Below are 16,629 nucleotides of genomic sequence, written 5' to 3'. Positions count from 1 at the left end.
CAATATCATGTGGCACTTTCCACATGTAAATCATCATTAATGATTTATGGACAGATGAGATTTGCAAGTAGTCATATATTAAAAAGGTAATGGTGTAATTGAATAGAAAGGCATTGTAAATGTCAAAGCCAGAAAACAAAAAAGTTATTATTTTGCAATTTTCACCTATATCTTAATGCTTTACGCCACAAGTATGTCTTACATAAAATTCCTGGTTTATGCAACTACATTGTTCTTCCCTTGAATCAATACTTCCGATTATCTGATTATCCCTACAGCGTGTCTTCTACTGTGCCATTTTTCAACCTTATAAATTTTGTCAGTCAACAGTTTTGATATTTCTATAATTTTGTAATTTTGTTATTCAATTATGTGTATCTTCATACAAATATTTGGAATTTATGTATAATGACACAGAATATGTATTATAGGTATTAATTTTACCACAATAATCCAATGTAACAATTGATGTAAGTAATGTAATGTAAGTAATTGATATTACCTGTAGTGTCCATAGAAATTAACTGTTGATAAACCTTAACAGGGCTGAAAATACAAATGCTTGTTTATTCCATAATTTGATGTTTACTAGTTGAGTGTATATCCTTTTTTTAGTTGTTCTAATAACCTTTCCAGTCATCCTTCTCCCTTCTCCTCAGGTTCAAGTCATCACACGCTCACAAGACAGTTATCCAGTATGTCGCTCATGCTTCCCGTCACTCCAGTTATGGAGAAGAAGAGTGTCGGTGATTCTCCATCCTTCAATATGGCTCATATTCTGAAACATGTGTTGGGAATCTATTCAAACAACTGCCTGCAGCTGCAAGTTGGGTTAAAAAAAAAGACTAACTGATGACTGAGTTCATGAAATCTGTTTTGTGAACTCAACAGGTGCACATAGGAGAGCAATGCCCACTGACTTTTTATATTATTATTTTGTTTGTGCGTATCAATGTTTCAGACTTACATATTGAGAAATGCAGAAATACAAAACTGTTTCTATTCAACAGAAAAGAAAAAAAACGGGGTCAGTGCATTAGAATAAGGGTTCCAAACAAACTCAACAGATACAAGCTATCTAACCACAGATGGCCAGAGGAAAACATTCACCCTGTCCCTGCCTATCTCACACACACAGACACAAACACACACACACACACACACACACACACACACTCACAAAAACACACGCCCCATCCCATAAACACACACCAAAAAACAAAAACAGGGATGCTTGCTATTTTAGGTAGAGCACTAAATCACCCCCTCTTACATCAGGGTGTTTTAGTGCTCCTTATGAGCCTAGCTAAATCCACAAAGGCTGAGCTCCTATCTAGCACATTAACACACACACATACACACACACACACACACACACACACACACACACACACACACATAAACTGCATGCAAAGGAAATAGTGGATTTGTTTTACTGCCTCTTTCTGAAAGGTAGTCTATTGTAACATGGGGGAAATATCATTGTAAAAAGTGATGTCTAATGTATACTTTGTGTTTATTGTGGAAATGCTCCACGGTGTCCAATTTTTTTTATTTTCTGTGTTATAACAGCAATGATGGAGCAATGCTCTGAAGTAAATTAACTTACCGTACAAGAGAAAGAGTGTTGCACCAAGTAACTGCTGACAGTCTGCCAATCTCTCCGGACCCAGTGAGTCAACATCATTGCAAATACATCAGCTGTCATTATGATGCAAATGCTGTCTGTGTATTTGTGTGTGTGTTTGTGTTTGTTTTTTTTTTTTTTTTTTGTGTGTGTGTGTGTGTGTGTGTGTGTGTGTACACACATTTGAGTGTGTTTGTGTTAATAAGTGGTTCCTAAAGTAAAAAGTATGGTTGATTACATTAATGTATTCTTTTTTTACCGTCTACTCAAAGCATTTATCACAGTGCAGTAACTACAAATATATGCTTTTCCCTTCAGGGGTCGCCACAGCGTATCAACTTTCTCCATCTAACCCTATTCTCTGTATCCTCCTCTCTCACACCCACTACCTTCATATCCTCTCTCACTACGTCCATAAATCTTCTCTTTGGTCTTCCTTGAGACCTCTTGCCTGGCAACTCCAATTCCAGCATCCGTCAACCAATTTATTCTCTATCCCTCCTCTTACCTGACCGAACCATCTCAGTCTGGCTTCTCTGACCTTCTCTCCAAAACATCTAACATGTGCCGTTCCTCTGATAGACTCATTCCTGATCCTATCCATCCTGGTCACTCCCAAAGAGAACCTTAGCATCTTCATCTCTGCGACCTCTAGTTCTGCCACCTGTCTTTTTGTCAATGTAACAGTTTCTAGTCCATACAGCATCGCTGGTCTCACCACTGTTTTGTACACCTTTCCTTTCATTCTGGCCGATAGTCTTCTATCACATAGTACCTCTGACACTTTTCTCCACCCATTCCAACCTGCTTGAACCCGTCTCTTCACCTCTTTTCCACACTCTCCCTTGCTCTGGACTGTTGACCCCAAGTACCTGAAATCCTCCAGCTTCTTGATCTCCACTCCCTGTAGCCTCACCGTTCCACCCGGGTTCCTCTCATTCACGCACATATATTCTGTCTTGCTGCGACTAACTTTCATTCCTCTCCTCTCCAGAGCATACCTCCACCTCTCTAGATTTTCTTCTATGTGTTTTCTGTTCTCACTACAGATCACAATGTCATCCGCAAACATCATGGTCCATGGAGATTCCTGTCCAACCTCATCTGTCAGCTTGTCCATCACCACTGCGAACAAGAAGGGGCTCAGAGCTGATCCCCGATGGCGTCCCACCTCCACCTTGAACTTCTCTGTTACCCCTACAGCACATGGTACCACTGTCTCACAGTTCGCATACATGTCCTGCACCAGGCAATATACCTCTCTGCCACTCCAGACTTCCTCATACAATACCAGAGCTCCTCTTTTGGCACCCTGTCATATGATTTTTGTCTACAAAAACACAATGCACCCCCCTCTGGCCTTCTCTGTGCTTTTCTATTAGTATTCTCAATGCAAATACTGCATCTGTAGTACTCTTTCTAGGCATGAAGCCATACTGCTTTTCACAAATGCTGACTTCTGCTCTCAGTCTAGTTTCCATTACTCTTTCCCATAACTTCATTGTATGGCTCATCAACTTTATCCTTCTATAGTTGCCGCAGTTCTGCACATCCCCCTTATTCTTAAAAATAGGCACCATCACACTTTGTCTTCATTCTTCAGGCATCTTCTCACTCTCTCAGATCCTGTTGAATAATCGAGTCAGAAACTCTACCTCTTCCACACCTCCACGGGTACCACACCTCCAGGACCAACTGCCTTTCCCTCAAGGGATATCAACACCTAGTCCTACATAACAGATCTTTTACCAATTTGTGCTACTTTTTGGTCTACAACAGTCACCTCTTCGACCTTTGCCTCTCTTTCATTTTCCACACTCATCCGCTCTTCAAAGTACTCATTCCATCTTCCCATCACTCTTCTAGCATCTGTCAATACATTTCCCTCTCTATCCTTAATCACCCAGACCTGTTGTACATCCTTTCCTTCATTATCTCTCTGTTTCGCCAACCTGTATACATTATTTTCACCCTCCTTATTATCCAACCGAGCATACAAGTCATCGTACGCCCTTTGTTTTGCCTTTGCTACCTCTAACTTTACATCACGTTGTATCTCCCTGTTCTCCTGTCTGTTCTCTTCAGTCCTCTCAGTATCCCACTTCTTCTGTGCTAACCACTTTCTGTGTATATACTCCTGTATATACTCCTCCTATATGTATATATATATATATATATATATATATATATATATATATATATATATATATATGTGTGTGTGTGTGTGTGTGTGTGTGTGTGTGTGTGTGTGTGTGTGTGTGTGTGTGTGTGTGTGTGTGTGTGTGTGTGTGTGTGTATGTATATGTATGTGTATATATATGTATGTATGTATGTATGTGTGTGTGTATATATATATATATATATATATTTGTATGTATATATATATATATATATATATATATATATATATATATATATTTGTGTGTGTGTGTGTGTGTGTGTGTGTGTGTGTGTGTGTGTGTGTGTGTGTGTGTGTGTGTGTGTGTGTGTGTTATACATATATAAATAGATTCATACATGTATTTTGTCCCACAACGTTTTTTTTCAAATGAACTAAATAAGGAACAAGGAGATGGCGGGTATTGAAGTCTGAAGTCGATGTAATGAGATTGAATAGGGAATGCTAGTGAATGCTATCGGAACATTAACAATTTAATTGTGTGTAAATGTGCCAAATACTTTAAAACACACACACAAACACATAGTGAGATATCACCCAGGACTTCCCTATAACCTTTGCAAAGCATATTAATAGAAGGACTTTGTGAATTTCTGCTCTCCGCTGTTGTAAGATACTTATTTGAACACCCATATAAGCAACATTGTGAAATAATCCAAGATGCAGATCAGGTTCTGTGAAGAGTCTCAGTCAAATAGGTGATCGCTGATAAACCATATTCTGGTATGGAGTTATAGGGTGAGAAGTTCGGCCATCCGGGACGAGCTCAGAGCAGAGTCGCCGCTCCCCCGCATAGAGAGGAGTCAGATGAGGTGGCTCGAGCATCTGGTCAGGATGCCTCCTGGACGCCTCCTGGGGGAGGTATTCCGGCCCCGTCCATCTGTGAGGAGGCCACGAGAAAGACCCAGGACACGCTGGAGAGACTATGTCTCCAGTCTGACCGCAAACGCCTTGGGATCCACCCGGAAGAGCTGGACCATGTGGCCGGGGAGAGGGAAGTCTGGGCCTCACTGCTCCGGCTGCTGCCCCCGCGACCAGACTTCAGATGGATGGATGGATGGATGGATGGTATCGAATTAAGTAAGTCCAGGTGCCACAATAACATTAAACAATAAGCCACAGATCGATGTAAAAAAATGTTGAATTTTGAATGCAATAGCTCTACTTCCTTTCCTGGCATTGCAAGGCCAGATCACAAAAGTAAATTGGTCCGGTGTCCCTTGATTTAATCCAGATTCCTGTTGGGTGTTAACAATGGCCGCAAACCAAACACTGCTGTTGACACAACTGCCGAGACCTTAGCCCTGCCAAAATAAAGGGACACCGCATATAGCTACTATACAAAGACAGAAAATGGAAACAAAAATGTATTTAAAGTTACTGAATGTACAATGGTATGCTGAAAACGTAAATTGCTTGTTGCTTGGCAAATGCTTTCAAAAGTCTCGCAAACACCCTTTTCCAGGCAAATTTTCATCATCAATGAATATACAGTCCATTCCCCGGTAGCTTTTGGCCAAATCTCGTGTTCAATCTGTATCTAATGAGATATCTGTCTGAAGTTGGCTCTGTATTGGAAATTAAGCGTTTCAAAATGCAGAAGGGGCCCCATGATTTTTAAATGAACACATTTTATGCAGTAGTTAAAGAGAATAGTAGTTGAAATGTCCATAAATAGATATCAGTGGATTAGGGGAAATGAAAAGTAGAACGTGGCAGTGTTTGAAACACTTGAAGTTAATAACATGGATGCATGATGATTTTTTTTGAGAGAAATAACTTATCAGTGTCAATTATCAGTGACAACTTGTCTGACATGACGAGGATGATTACCAAAATGGGAAGTGAATCCACCACTTTAAGTAATTGTAATCTGTTGACTATAAGACAAGCCAGTGTGATCAATGTCAGTTTCAATTTATCTTCACACAACATTGCAGACTTTGTGAACAGAAAATCTCAGAGCATTCCAACAGATGTTAAAAATAAGGACAGGTGGTTTCAAATGGTCCATTCACTGCATCAGAGTTTTTTTCTTTTTTTTTTCTGAAGGATTGCTCAACATAGTGGTTGTACCATGGTACTGTCCAGAAAATTATCATGAAGTTATATGAACATTGTAGCTGCTGCTTGTATCCAAGAATCAGAGGACCACCAAGTTGTTATTAAATGTGTGCACATACAGAAAAAAAAGATGAATAGGCATTCACCACATCAGATTTATTGATAAAGCGTGTGCCTATATATGATTCTGTTTCATTGTTTGCACATGCAGACACCTAACTTCAAATGTGAGCCAAAAACAGACACATTATGGGTAAGAGGGGATCCAAAATATGAGCAAGGGGCTTTCATTCATAGCATCCTCCAAGCTGCTGTCACTGTCATTGCGTGGTGATTGAAAGCACTCTAAGGGAATTTAATAATCAGAAAAAAAATTAAACATCACATAGTCATCGATCCATCCATCTTCTGCCGCTTATCCTGCACTCAGGGTCAGGAGGGAAGCTGGAGCCTATCCCAGCTGTCACTGGGCGAGAGGCAGGGTTCACCCTGGACTGGTTGCCAGTCAGTCTCAGAGCCACATACAGGACTGTCTCAGAAAATTAGAATATTGTGATAAAGTTCTTTATCTTCTGTAATGCAATTACAAAAACAAAAATGTCATACATTCTGGATTCATTACAAATCAACTGAAATATTGCAAGCCTTTTATTGTTTTAGTATTGCTGATTATGGCTTACATCTTAAGAAAAATCAAAAATCTTATCTCAAAATATTAGACTATCATGAAAAAGTATTTTTTGTTTTTTTAATTGCATTACAGCAGATAAAGCACTTTATCACAATATTATAATTTTCTGAGACAGCCCTGTACACAAAGACAAAATTCACTCACTCGGTCTGCGCAAATTTCGCAATTTTTTCCAACTAAGCGGAGGAAACCCACGCAGAAAACATGCAAACTCCACGCAGAAATCCTTGTCAGAATCGATCCAGGGTCCTTCATGTGCCACTGTGCTGCCCATCACATAGTCATACAAATCAAAATAAATTTAATTTTTTGGACAAGGACACAAAATGAAATCAAAAAAATAAAGATATTGCACTGAAAATGAAAGTTTGGGTCACACTCACTTGAGACTGGGGAAAAAAATCTGTGTGTACATGATAATGACAATATTTAAAAATAAGCACATAAACACCATTAGTTTTTTTTTTTTTTTTTAAATAATGCTCTATTTAGAAAATAGCTATTCTATATTATTCTGTGTTCACAGTCTACATTGCCCCTGTGTGGGGCCTGCTTTCAAGCTCAATTCTTAATGTAACCTGACAACAACATGTCCTTTACATGGTCCTGCGATGGATAGGCTCCATCATCCCCGTGCAGGAAAAGCGATTGGTAATGGATGGATATTCTAGTTTCTCAAGGAGAATGTTGAATGAGAAGCTTAGACATCAAGAGCTCTATAGACTGTGCATTATTTGCAGGACAATATTTAAATATCTTTTCAAAAGTCTACAAACTCCCACTTCATTTATAACATTTATATCACTTTACATTTTTCTTAAAAGTAACAATAATGATTTTATACATTGTTTACGGGACATAAAGATAAGTATATGCAGTAATAGCTATTGATTTATCTACATTACCTTTCCTCTCATATTACCTTTTACTTCTCTTGTCGTTATTAAATTCTAATTGTACACAAAGTGGAAATGAATAAATAGAATATAGATTATCTATTTATCTCAGAAACTTTGTGTGTGCAACACGTGAACTGATGATCCAAATGATGGCAGGTCATCTTGACCCAAATAACTGTTACCGATAGTGAACGGTGATGAAAAACATATGCTGCTGTGTCTTAAAAGAGATCTGGATGGATTGGTTCATATAGGAGATTTATAATCTATGGCTTAGAACTCTAACACCACCTAGAGAGTTAATCCTAATCCAGTCGCAAAAATCTCTGCTGTGGAGTGCTGTTCATGTCTAGAACATCTGAAATCTCTCATACGTTGTCATAATAAATAATAATAATATGTGCGAAGGACAAATTGATGTTAACAACTAATTTAATTGACATATATCTGGCTTTAAGAAGAGGGCACGTGGTGCAATTGCCACTGAAGCCCTGAAAATGTTGTCAAGATTTCAGACACAAAAAAATTCAACACAAAACTGCATGAGGAAGTGATAGGCCATGCCATTATGCACCAAAAAGAAAAAACAGAGACACGTAAAGTCAGATGATTTTTATATATATTAAGGCACAAAACAGTATCTCTTGAAAAACAAGGGCAAAAAACTTAAACTGAAATCTCAGCTATTTGAAATTGTCAATTCATAATTCAATCAGACAAATCAAATTGCTTTAACAGGAAAAACTACTAAATACTGTATTAGTATGATCTCACTGTGTTTTCTCCTGAGAAGTTAAAATCAAAAATATGCATTTCTTTTCTTGATGTATACAAGATTGAACAGGAAGCCAGTTATTAGTTTTACATTGGAAAGTTTGTTTATCCATCTGTGTTGCATTGCTTTGGTTTGTCACACAAGAGGGCCTCTAACAAGAACTACTGGTTTAAATTCAATGTATTCACCTGTGCTGTTTCTTCCATTCATCCTTATGCTGAAAACCTGCTGACAATCTGTTTTTTTTAGCATTGGTACTTCAATACTACTGAACGTAAAAATTTGTTGATACCCAATTGTTTTTAACAGAATGATAATTATTCTGATAATCTATTGGCCTGTATGGTCTGTAGGTTCTGCAGTTGTTTAAGGTTACACAAGGGAAGATGTTTAATGTTATCAGTAAATGAATGGCAACATTTAAACTCAGCGTACCTTATTTTAATGTGTGAAATTCTGAGCACGTCATAAAGAGGTTCAATTTACATTTGCCCTATGATTAAAGAGTCTCAAAACTTGAGAAACATCACATTTTGCTGAACATGGAAGAAAAATATGAGGGTTATGAAGACCGATCAGAAGTCTGCCAGAGGAAAAAGGTGCAGAATAAAAGAAAGTGAAATAAATCGGTCAAGATGAGGTCCTGAATTGAAATGAAGTAGATATTATTCCAATGTCTGCGTTTGTGCAGCACACCATCCTGGGTTGTGAGGAAAAAAATATAATCTAAGGACTTTTATATTACATTTTAGGTGGAAAAACAGTGGCAGGAGGCAAGTAAACAGTGGCAGTTTAGAACAACCAAAACTATATTTAATGCTAAGTACACATTTCCATTGTATTTTAATTTTCCGAAAACAAAATATCCCATATATCCTCTTTTTTCTTCCATAAAGCTGCTTACGTCCTAACCCTAATGCTATGCAACAGATTCAGAGTCCATATCCTGATCCGTTGATTTGTCATATGCAGGTTGACACTTGGTGAAGCTGCAATAAAAGGTTTTGGACAAGAAGAACCAATCAACTCACTATCTAGAATACAGAATGACGAAAAAGAAATGCAAAATATAAACATAAAGATAGATGTAGCCATTTGAGTTCCTGGCAGATTTTTCATTAGTTCTTCAAATATGTTTCAATTGTTTGTCTCTCTTGCAAATGACACGGGCCATTGAAATTCTAAAAGTGCTTTTGTGTCTTATCTTGTGCCTTCACACCTCTAGACACAGAAACACTGGCTACTGCCCCAACATGACAAAAGAAACCCCACCTCTGTTTTAGTCTAACTTGTAATAAATCCACCAATTTTCTCAACGTTTAACTATTTGGTCATTAAAAGGTTTAAAGCTTTTGGTCCTTCTCCTTTTCCCACCACTAAGAGGAGACATGCATTACATCGGAGAGCTGAAGACAATGCAGGGGATGCATACAGTGGACACCCTGATTTGCCGAAACACACACACACACACACACACACACGCATACGCACACGCACACGCACACGCACACACACACACACACACACACAGAGTCAGTTACATAGAGGGTTTAAAGACACATCTTCAGTAAAGCTGCAAGGCCAGAAACTGGTAAGTAAACAACCCAGATGTTACAGCTGATGATGATGATGGAACGGGGCTTAGGATAGAATTAAAGCCACGGCTTGCACATCTCTTTGCACATGAATGAGCAAATATTAATGCGCACACTGTAATCATGCATAAATGCACACAGTCATGTAAAGTGTTTGAAATTATATGTTTACAAATCGACGGCTGTAAAACAAATCGACTCAAAGCGCTGACTGACTGTGAGGGGTGAAAAGGGAAACAAATGTCACTTGCAGTTCATGGGCATACTTGATGATTTACTGTGTTTTTGACTCTTAAGCTTCTAAAACTGAGGAAAAAAAAGTCTCCCAGATCATGAATTTGGAGACCAAACTATGTCCCATCACAAATAAAAAAAAAAAAACATCAACAAAAGAACAGATGCAGGTTGGAATCCAGAAATCCAGCATGAGTGATGTTACTTCACGATCCATTTATTTCCTCTTTTGGATCCGACTCATTTGTGTTTTATGAATGTGAATCAATGCAAAATAGACTAGTTAATGGACTTTGGCGACTACATATAAACATAACTTACCTTTGAGGAGGATGGCCGTCCAAATATAAAATCCAACCGAAAACTTCTGGCACCGCATCCTTGAACGAGATCTCTGCTCCTGCTTTGGCGGCAGGATGAGCGGTGAGCTGCAGGGACGGAGAACAGAGGGACGGAGAGAGAGAGAGAGGGAGAGCGAGAGAGAGAGAGGAAGGGAGAGGTAGGGGGAAACAAGACTGACAGCCCGGGATGAGTTAGGAGTTCAGGCAGGCGTGTTTACGCGGCTTCTAAATCGCACTCTCACACTTACACACACACAGCACTGCATAGGGACATGCAGATGTTGGCCACACAATGACCAGCACAACGGACTGTCAACTCATTTTTATTGTATTGAACACCAAACTATTATTGGCTCAAAATTTATTATTTTATACACACATACTAAAATGCATATATTGTAGCGTGTGGTGGGGGAAACTGGCCGGCGGAACGCCAGAATCCTTAACGGCTACAATGACCTTTGGGAACCTCTCATGGTTTTGTGTGCGAGAACTCCGTTGTATGAATAGATGAATAGGTGCACTTTGTTGTTGTTGTTGACGTGTTACACTAACCTGTACCTTTAGTTGTCTTAACGGCGTATGCAGCCTTCGTTGAACTGTTGGCATTGTGTGATGCCGCCCTTAGGTTTTTCCTGTTTGTTGGTGATTGAAATAAAAAAAAAAAAAAAAGAAAGAAAGAGTCTTCAAAAGAGCAATATCCTATGAGTCAAGCATTCCTGATTCTCTTTGTTACTCGGTGAAACTTCAGCTTCCTGCACTGATGTTAGAGAGGGGAAAAGTAAACTAACAACTATGTTCGCAGAAATGGACGATACTGCAAGAACTCTAGTTGGAGCCTTGAGGCCCAGAAGTTCACGAGTGGCATAAAGATCAGCGCCGAATGGGAAGCCTACGATGATCTGAGGGTGGCATGAGGAGCAGCAACCTTTTCTTTGAGGACTTCAGGGGCAGCAAGCCTTTCCCAGTCACCACAGTGTCAGTTTTCATATAATGCTGGGAAGATCGTCTACTAGCTCTCCTGCGCAATGGCTGAAAACATGAACTTAGACAATAAACATGTTGTCAGCCCCACAACTAAAAGTCACCCCCCAGTGAGGTGCAATGAAGTTGCCGCGCAACAATGGAGAGCGGCTCCCACAGACGTATGTCATGCAGGTGCAGATGGCGGCACAATTCTATAAGTGGTCCCCTGAGGAAACAGCAGCTTCCTGAAGGAGAGTAAGGCCTGCCAAATCCTTACTGACCTCCAGCCCAAGAAATAAGTAAGTTTTCAGGCCCTGCACCAACGATTTGGTTCCCCTCTCTTCTCTGGAGATGCTCGGAACCAGCTCTCTACTGGACAGAGGAGAAGGGGGGAGAACTTGGAGGCTTATGCAGCAATTCTCTGGCCTTATGCCTCGCAGGGATACCCTACTTTTGACGCTATCGGGCAGGATGAGCTTGCCCTCCAGGCCTTTATTTGAGGGCTGCAACCTGCTCGCCTTCAGGAGCACCTCTCCTTGTTTGCCCCCATGACCTTGGGGGAGGATCTTGGGGAAGTGGAACAGGTGGAGAATATCTTGGAAGCAAGGAGACCAACTGCCCGCTGGATTGAAAATGAAGCAACTAGCGATGAAGGAGACCAGACCCCAAGCACAGGTCTGCAACCCCTGCAATGGTGAGTGAGGACAGCTATCCAACGCCTACAGCGGGGGGAGCCAGGCTATGTCGCACGCTACTGCAAGGCACCGCTGCCAAAGAGTCCAGCTCTACTGGTTGGCCCAAAAGGAGGATTGCCACTTCAGTCCACAACCATTCCTACCAGGGGTCATGACCACGGCTTGGTCATATTGGAAGAGCACAAGGACTATTCGTGGACTATAGCATTAATGTTGTCCAATGCCAGGCTCTGGTGGATACAGGGGCCACCATCTCACGTGTCCGTCCCAGGGTCCTTCCTGGCATTACTGATTTGGAACAAGGAGGCTGGAGAGACATCAGCCTCACTGCCACCAAGGGTCTCAACGCTAGAAACAGAGACTAAGGCTCTCTACTCCCAGTGGACCAACATCATGACTCGTGGGGTCCTCCTCAACTGCTGTTGGACGACCACTACAGGCGACCAAAATCACCTCCAGCTCCCGGTACCCCGCAATCTATGACCCCGTCTTCTTCAACTGGTTCATGGCTCGGTGGGGGCAGGTCATGCTGGGGCAGCCAAGACCCTCCAACAGCTTCAAACCCAGTTCTTCCGGCCTGGATGTCAGGACGGATCTGGCTCCCAGGGTGATGGTGTGGATTGACACCCCGGCGAGGAAAGGAGCTCTTGTGCCCAAATGGATGAGCCACTGGGTTGAGCCTGGTGCTATCCTGGGGAAACTGGTGTATTTTGCCAACACAGTCAGGCTGATAAAAGGTAACCACGGGTTGGTCCTGCATAGGGCCCTGCTGGATCAAGCTCATCTACCCAGGCTGCCTGGAGGGCAACTAGCTGACCCCACCAATGGCCTAGCCAACCTGCTAGGTGGGGGCTATGTAGCATGTGGTGGGAAGACCGTTCGGCAGAACCTCCAAATCCTTTGCGGCTACAATGACCTTTGGGATCCTCTCATGGTTCTGTGTTAGAGAACTCCATTGTATGAATAGTTGGACAATGTTGTTGTTGATGTGTTACACTAACCTGCAGATAGTTGGGGTGCACCCTTAGTTTAACTGTTGGCATTGTGAAATACTGCCCTTGGGTTTTTCCTCGGTTGTTTTGTGCTTGACTTAAAAGCTGTCTTCTAAATTGCAATCGGCCATGAGCAAAGCATCCTTGACTCCATTAGTCACATTGAAATACCCCAGCTTGCCACAATATATAAAAATATATGCAGATATAGATATTATCAAATTTAAGCCAATAGTAGTTTAGTGTGCAAAACAAAGAGCTATTTTACCCCTCCCTCCCATATTGTCCTTCTTTTTTTTTTTTATCAATGAATTAAAACCTGTTTGTTTGTTAAACTGTAACAAAAATCATGTGTAATATCTCAAACTCCGACATCTGTAAACATTAGATTTTTTTTTTTTTTTGGCCCAAATTACAAGGTAACCTTACTAGCTGATTCCTTTCTCTCATCAACCAGAGGTAACTTGACAGCTCTGTCTTTAGTTATATTTCATCTGAGACATAAAATCAATTAATGTGGTCAACAAGTGGCCTTGCTCCAATTGCACGCTTTCTAGGATTAGCCTTGATATACAAATAAACCGGGCACACGTCATCATCAATCCCTCTCCCATCACAGCTCTGGGCTATCACATAATTTATCACTGTCCGGTGTTTAAAAGTGGCTCATCTTCTGCCTTTTTGTCAAATTTATTTGTGTTCAGGATCAGGAATGAGGAGAACTGTATATCATTTCATGTGATCCTTCCTCTTAGTGGAACACAGGCTAGAGTTCTTCCTGCGATGTCACGTTACTCCTACGCACATTTTAAGAAAATACCACTGTTTACAATAATATCCATGCACTATTGGTCTGTGTTGACTGCCACCAAACACGGCTGAGTTCACAAATGAAACAACACAAGCAAAAATTCACTATTATGACTGAATAATGTGCAGGTAACTGCACTCTATCATTTCTAGTTAAACACCACTAACACCATTTTAATTTTACAGCTCTGTGGGATTTCTCAGTATAGACATTGACTTCTTCAAAAAAGAACAAGAAAAAATATTTTTAGTGTGCCCATTGATGCTTCTTTTGTGTTACAGTAATTGAGATTTAAAACCCTCTGTTTAAGGTTCTCTCCGTTCAATTATGTGTCTTCTTTTACTTCTTTACCTTTTTCTCACATTTAGTCATTCATCTACAAGATTATCTTTATTATGTTCCCTTATTTATGCTACCTTTTCTGTTGGAGATATTTTTGTCACATAACTGAACACCTGCTATTTTTCATTTGATAAAGTAATATATGTATTTCAAATTTGTATTTTTCTAAGAATAATTCTCAAAACTTTTACTTCCATAAAGAATGTGTGAACTTTTGCTGTCTCCATTTTAAAAAAAGTCAATTCAAACCTGAAAGTTTCATTCAAAATCAAACATAAGTGGTAGCGATCTTTCTGTTGTCTATAGATGCCGAACTGCAGCCGTCACAATGTTATCATTTTGTGGAAAAAAAAACAAAATGATCAATAGAAAAATGGCTAAAATAACTCACTGTATTCTGAGATCTTAACATGCCTGCCTGAAGCGAAGACACACACATTGCATTAAAGCTGTGGTCTATTTACGCTTAACAATAATGTCACAGTCATCAGCTGCTCATTTCTACTCTAGTTATATGTTTTTAAATTACTCTCAGTTTGTTGCCTCCCCCTGTATTTCCAGGGTCACGACGTAGGTTTTCTGTGTGAAAGGCACAAGCATAAACCCATAACAACACAACATTACACTTCTAGAAGAGGAGCCCAGACCAGTTTCACAAAAAAAAACAAAAAAAAAACATGGTCATCCTCATCTAGTAAACGTCAGAGAACGATAATCACTGAATCGAAACCATTTTTTTTATCAAATGATACTAAATGGCCATCCTTAGGACAAGCAGGCATTGGAAAAGTGTGTCTATTAAAACATCAGATAAAAGCAAAAATGTGGAACTCTTTAAAATCCTTTCCATCAATCTGAAACAACTGAGCTGTTAAGCTCTGCAGATTTTGAATCTCTCAATACTGAGCTGGAGGCAACAATCTGTCCAGTTTTCTCAGTATTAGGACAAACGGGGGGGGGGATACGCATCCTCATTTGGCATTTTTAAACGCACTAAGTGAAGAAAATGGCGCAAAGGCCAGCAGGAGCTGGTGATTCTCTGTATTTGATAGATGAGAAATGCTCGGTAACGGAAACAAATGTTGTGCTACTCCCAACGTGTCTTGGAATTTTCTCATCTATATCATCCACATCCTTAAATGATCACTAAAGTCATATTAAACCACCCTTTTACTGACAGCTGATACATTATTTCCCTCATGGAGACGCAAAACTTCAACATTCAAAAAAAATCATTCACACTTTCAGCGGCTGACAGCATTTATTGCAAGTGTTTTGACAAAAAGGAAAAGAATGAATTGAAGGATTCTGAACGCCTGGTGAAACATTCCTCCCGCTATTTATTCCTATTTTCAAATGAAATATTGCAAATATTCATCTAGCTCAGCAGGGTGGCGGCCCATCTGTGTGATAGAATGGGGTCAGAAAGTTTTAAGTTTTCACAATTTTTTTGTGGAAGTCACAATAGTCCTTCTGTGATGAAGAGACAGGTTTAAGATCTAAACATGTCACATCTGTGTTCTTATATTAGAATCGGCAGTTCTGTAACACTAAGCATGTAAATTGCTTCTGAATTTGTTTGCGTGTATTTTTAATTTGTGTTGATATGACAGATTTTAGCTGATTATTAATAGGGAAAGAAGGAAATTAATTTTCCTTACATAGAAGTTGCATTTCAAAGAATACAGAAAAAACACAAGCAGTAAAAATTAAGAGCCATCAGCAAATCTGACACGTGTGAAGATGTAGAGCACATCTTATTTCCCCAGACACAACTAGCCAGCCATTTGTCTCAGTTTCACATTACCCACTTTATGGGATGTCAAAGAAAGGTCATGACACACTAAGGTTCACCGTGGAGAAGGTCAGCAGTGCAAACTAACCATGAGGAATAGACTCACAATAGTCTCACAGACATTGTATTTTTTTTTTGTTTATTATGTAATATGTGGGTGTACACAGAGAATTTGATCAAAGAAAATATACATTTTTTCTGAAAGTCCTTTACAATTATATGCAAAATACTGTCAGCATTAGTCAAAGATGCTTGGGGGTCATGAATGGAAGTAGTTTAAATAATTAATGTCATTTTGTTCTATTCAACTGAATCTCCCTGAATACACACTTGTTTTCATTGTAGCTTGTAAGGCAAAGTTTGTTTAAATGCCACATACTGCCAGAGCAAGATGTAAATATTACATGACATTAAGACATTCACCAGAACTCTTTTATCTGTTTCTTCAAAGGGTGGAAATTAACTATTCCAGTCTTAACTCTTCAGCACTTTTTTCTGCCACTGTAAAACAAGGCTTTTAATGTCCTCGCTTGGATTTTTCCCACTTTGGTAGACATTTGAGCTGATTTAATCACATTTAATGATTGAATGAATTTTTGTCCAAAATGCGTCCAAAAAAAGAC

The 16,629-nt window shown here is 39.8% G+C and overlaps 1 protein-coding gene across 1 annotated transcript in view; it reads right to left on the bottom strand.

The window, feature by feature from the left end:
• Positions 1-10,484, bottom strand: part of LOC147227693 (neuronal acetylcholine receptor subunit alpha-7-like) — a 34,474-nt gene extending 23,990 nt beyond the window's left edge. The window contains exon 1 of the mRNA XM_086157719.1: positions 10,386-10,484. Coding sequence (XP_086013845.1) covers positions 10,386-10,443 — 58 coding nt within the window. The 5' untranslated portion in view covers positions 10,444-10,484. The remainder of the gene's footprint in view (positions 1-10,385) is intronic.
• Between the last annotated feature and the right edge of the window lie 6,145 nt (positions 10,485-16,629).

Source organism: Fistularia commersonii, chromosome 13, assembly GCF_037954325.1.
Source record: "Fistularia commersonii isolate RoL2024-O1a breed Wild chromosome 13, RoL_Fcom_v1.0, whole genome shotgun sequence".
In the NCBI taxonomy this organism is placed as follows: Eukaryota; Metazoa; Chordata; class Actinopteri; order Syngnathiformes; family Fistulariidae; genus Fistularia; species Fistularia commersonii.
This window is presented reverse-complemented; position numbering and strand designations above follow the sequence as displayed.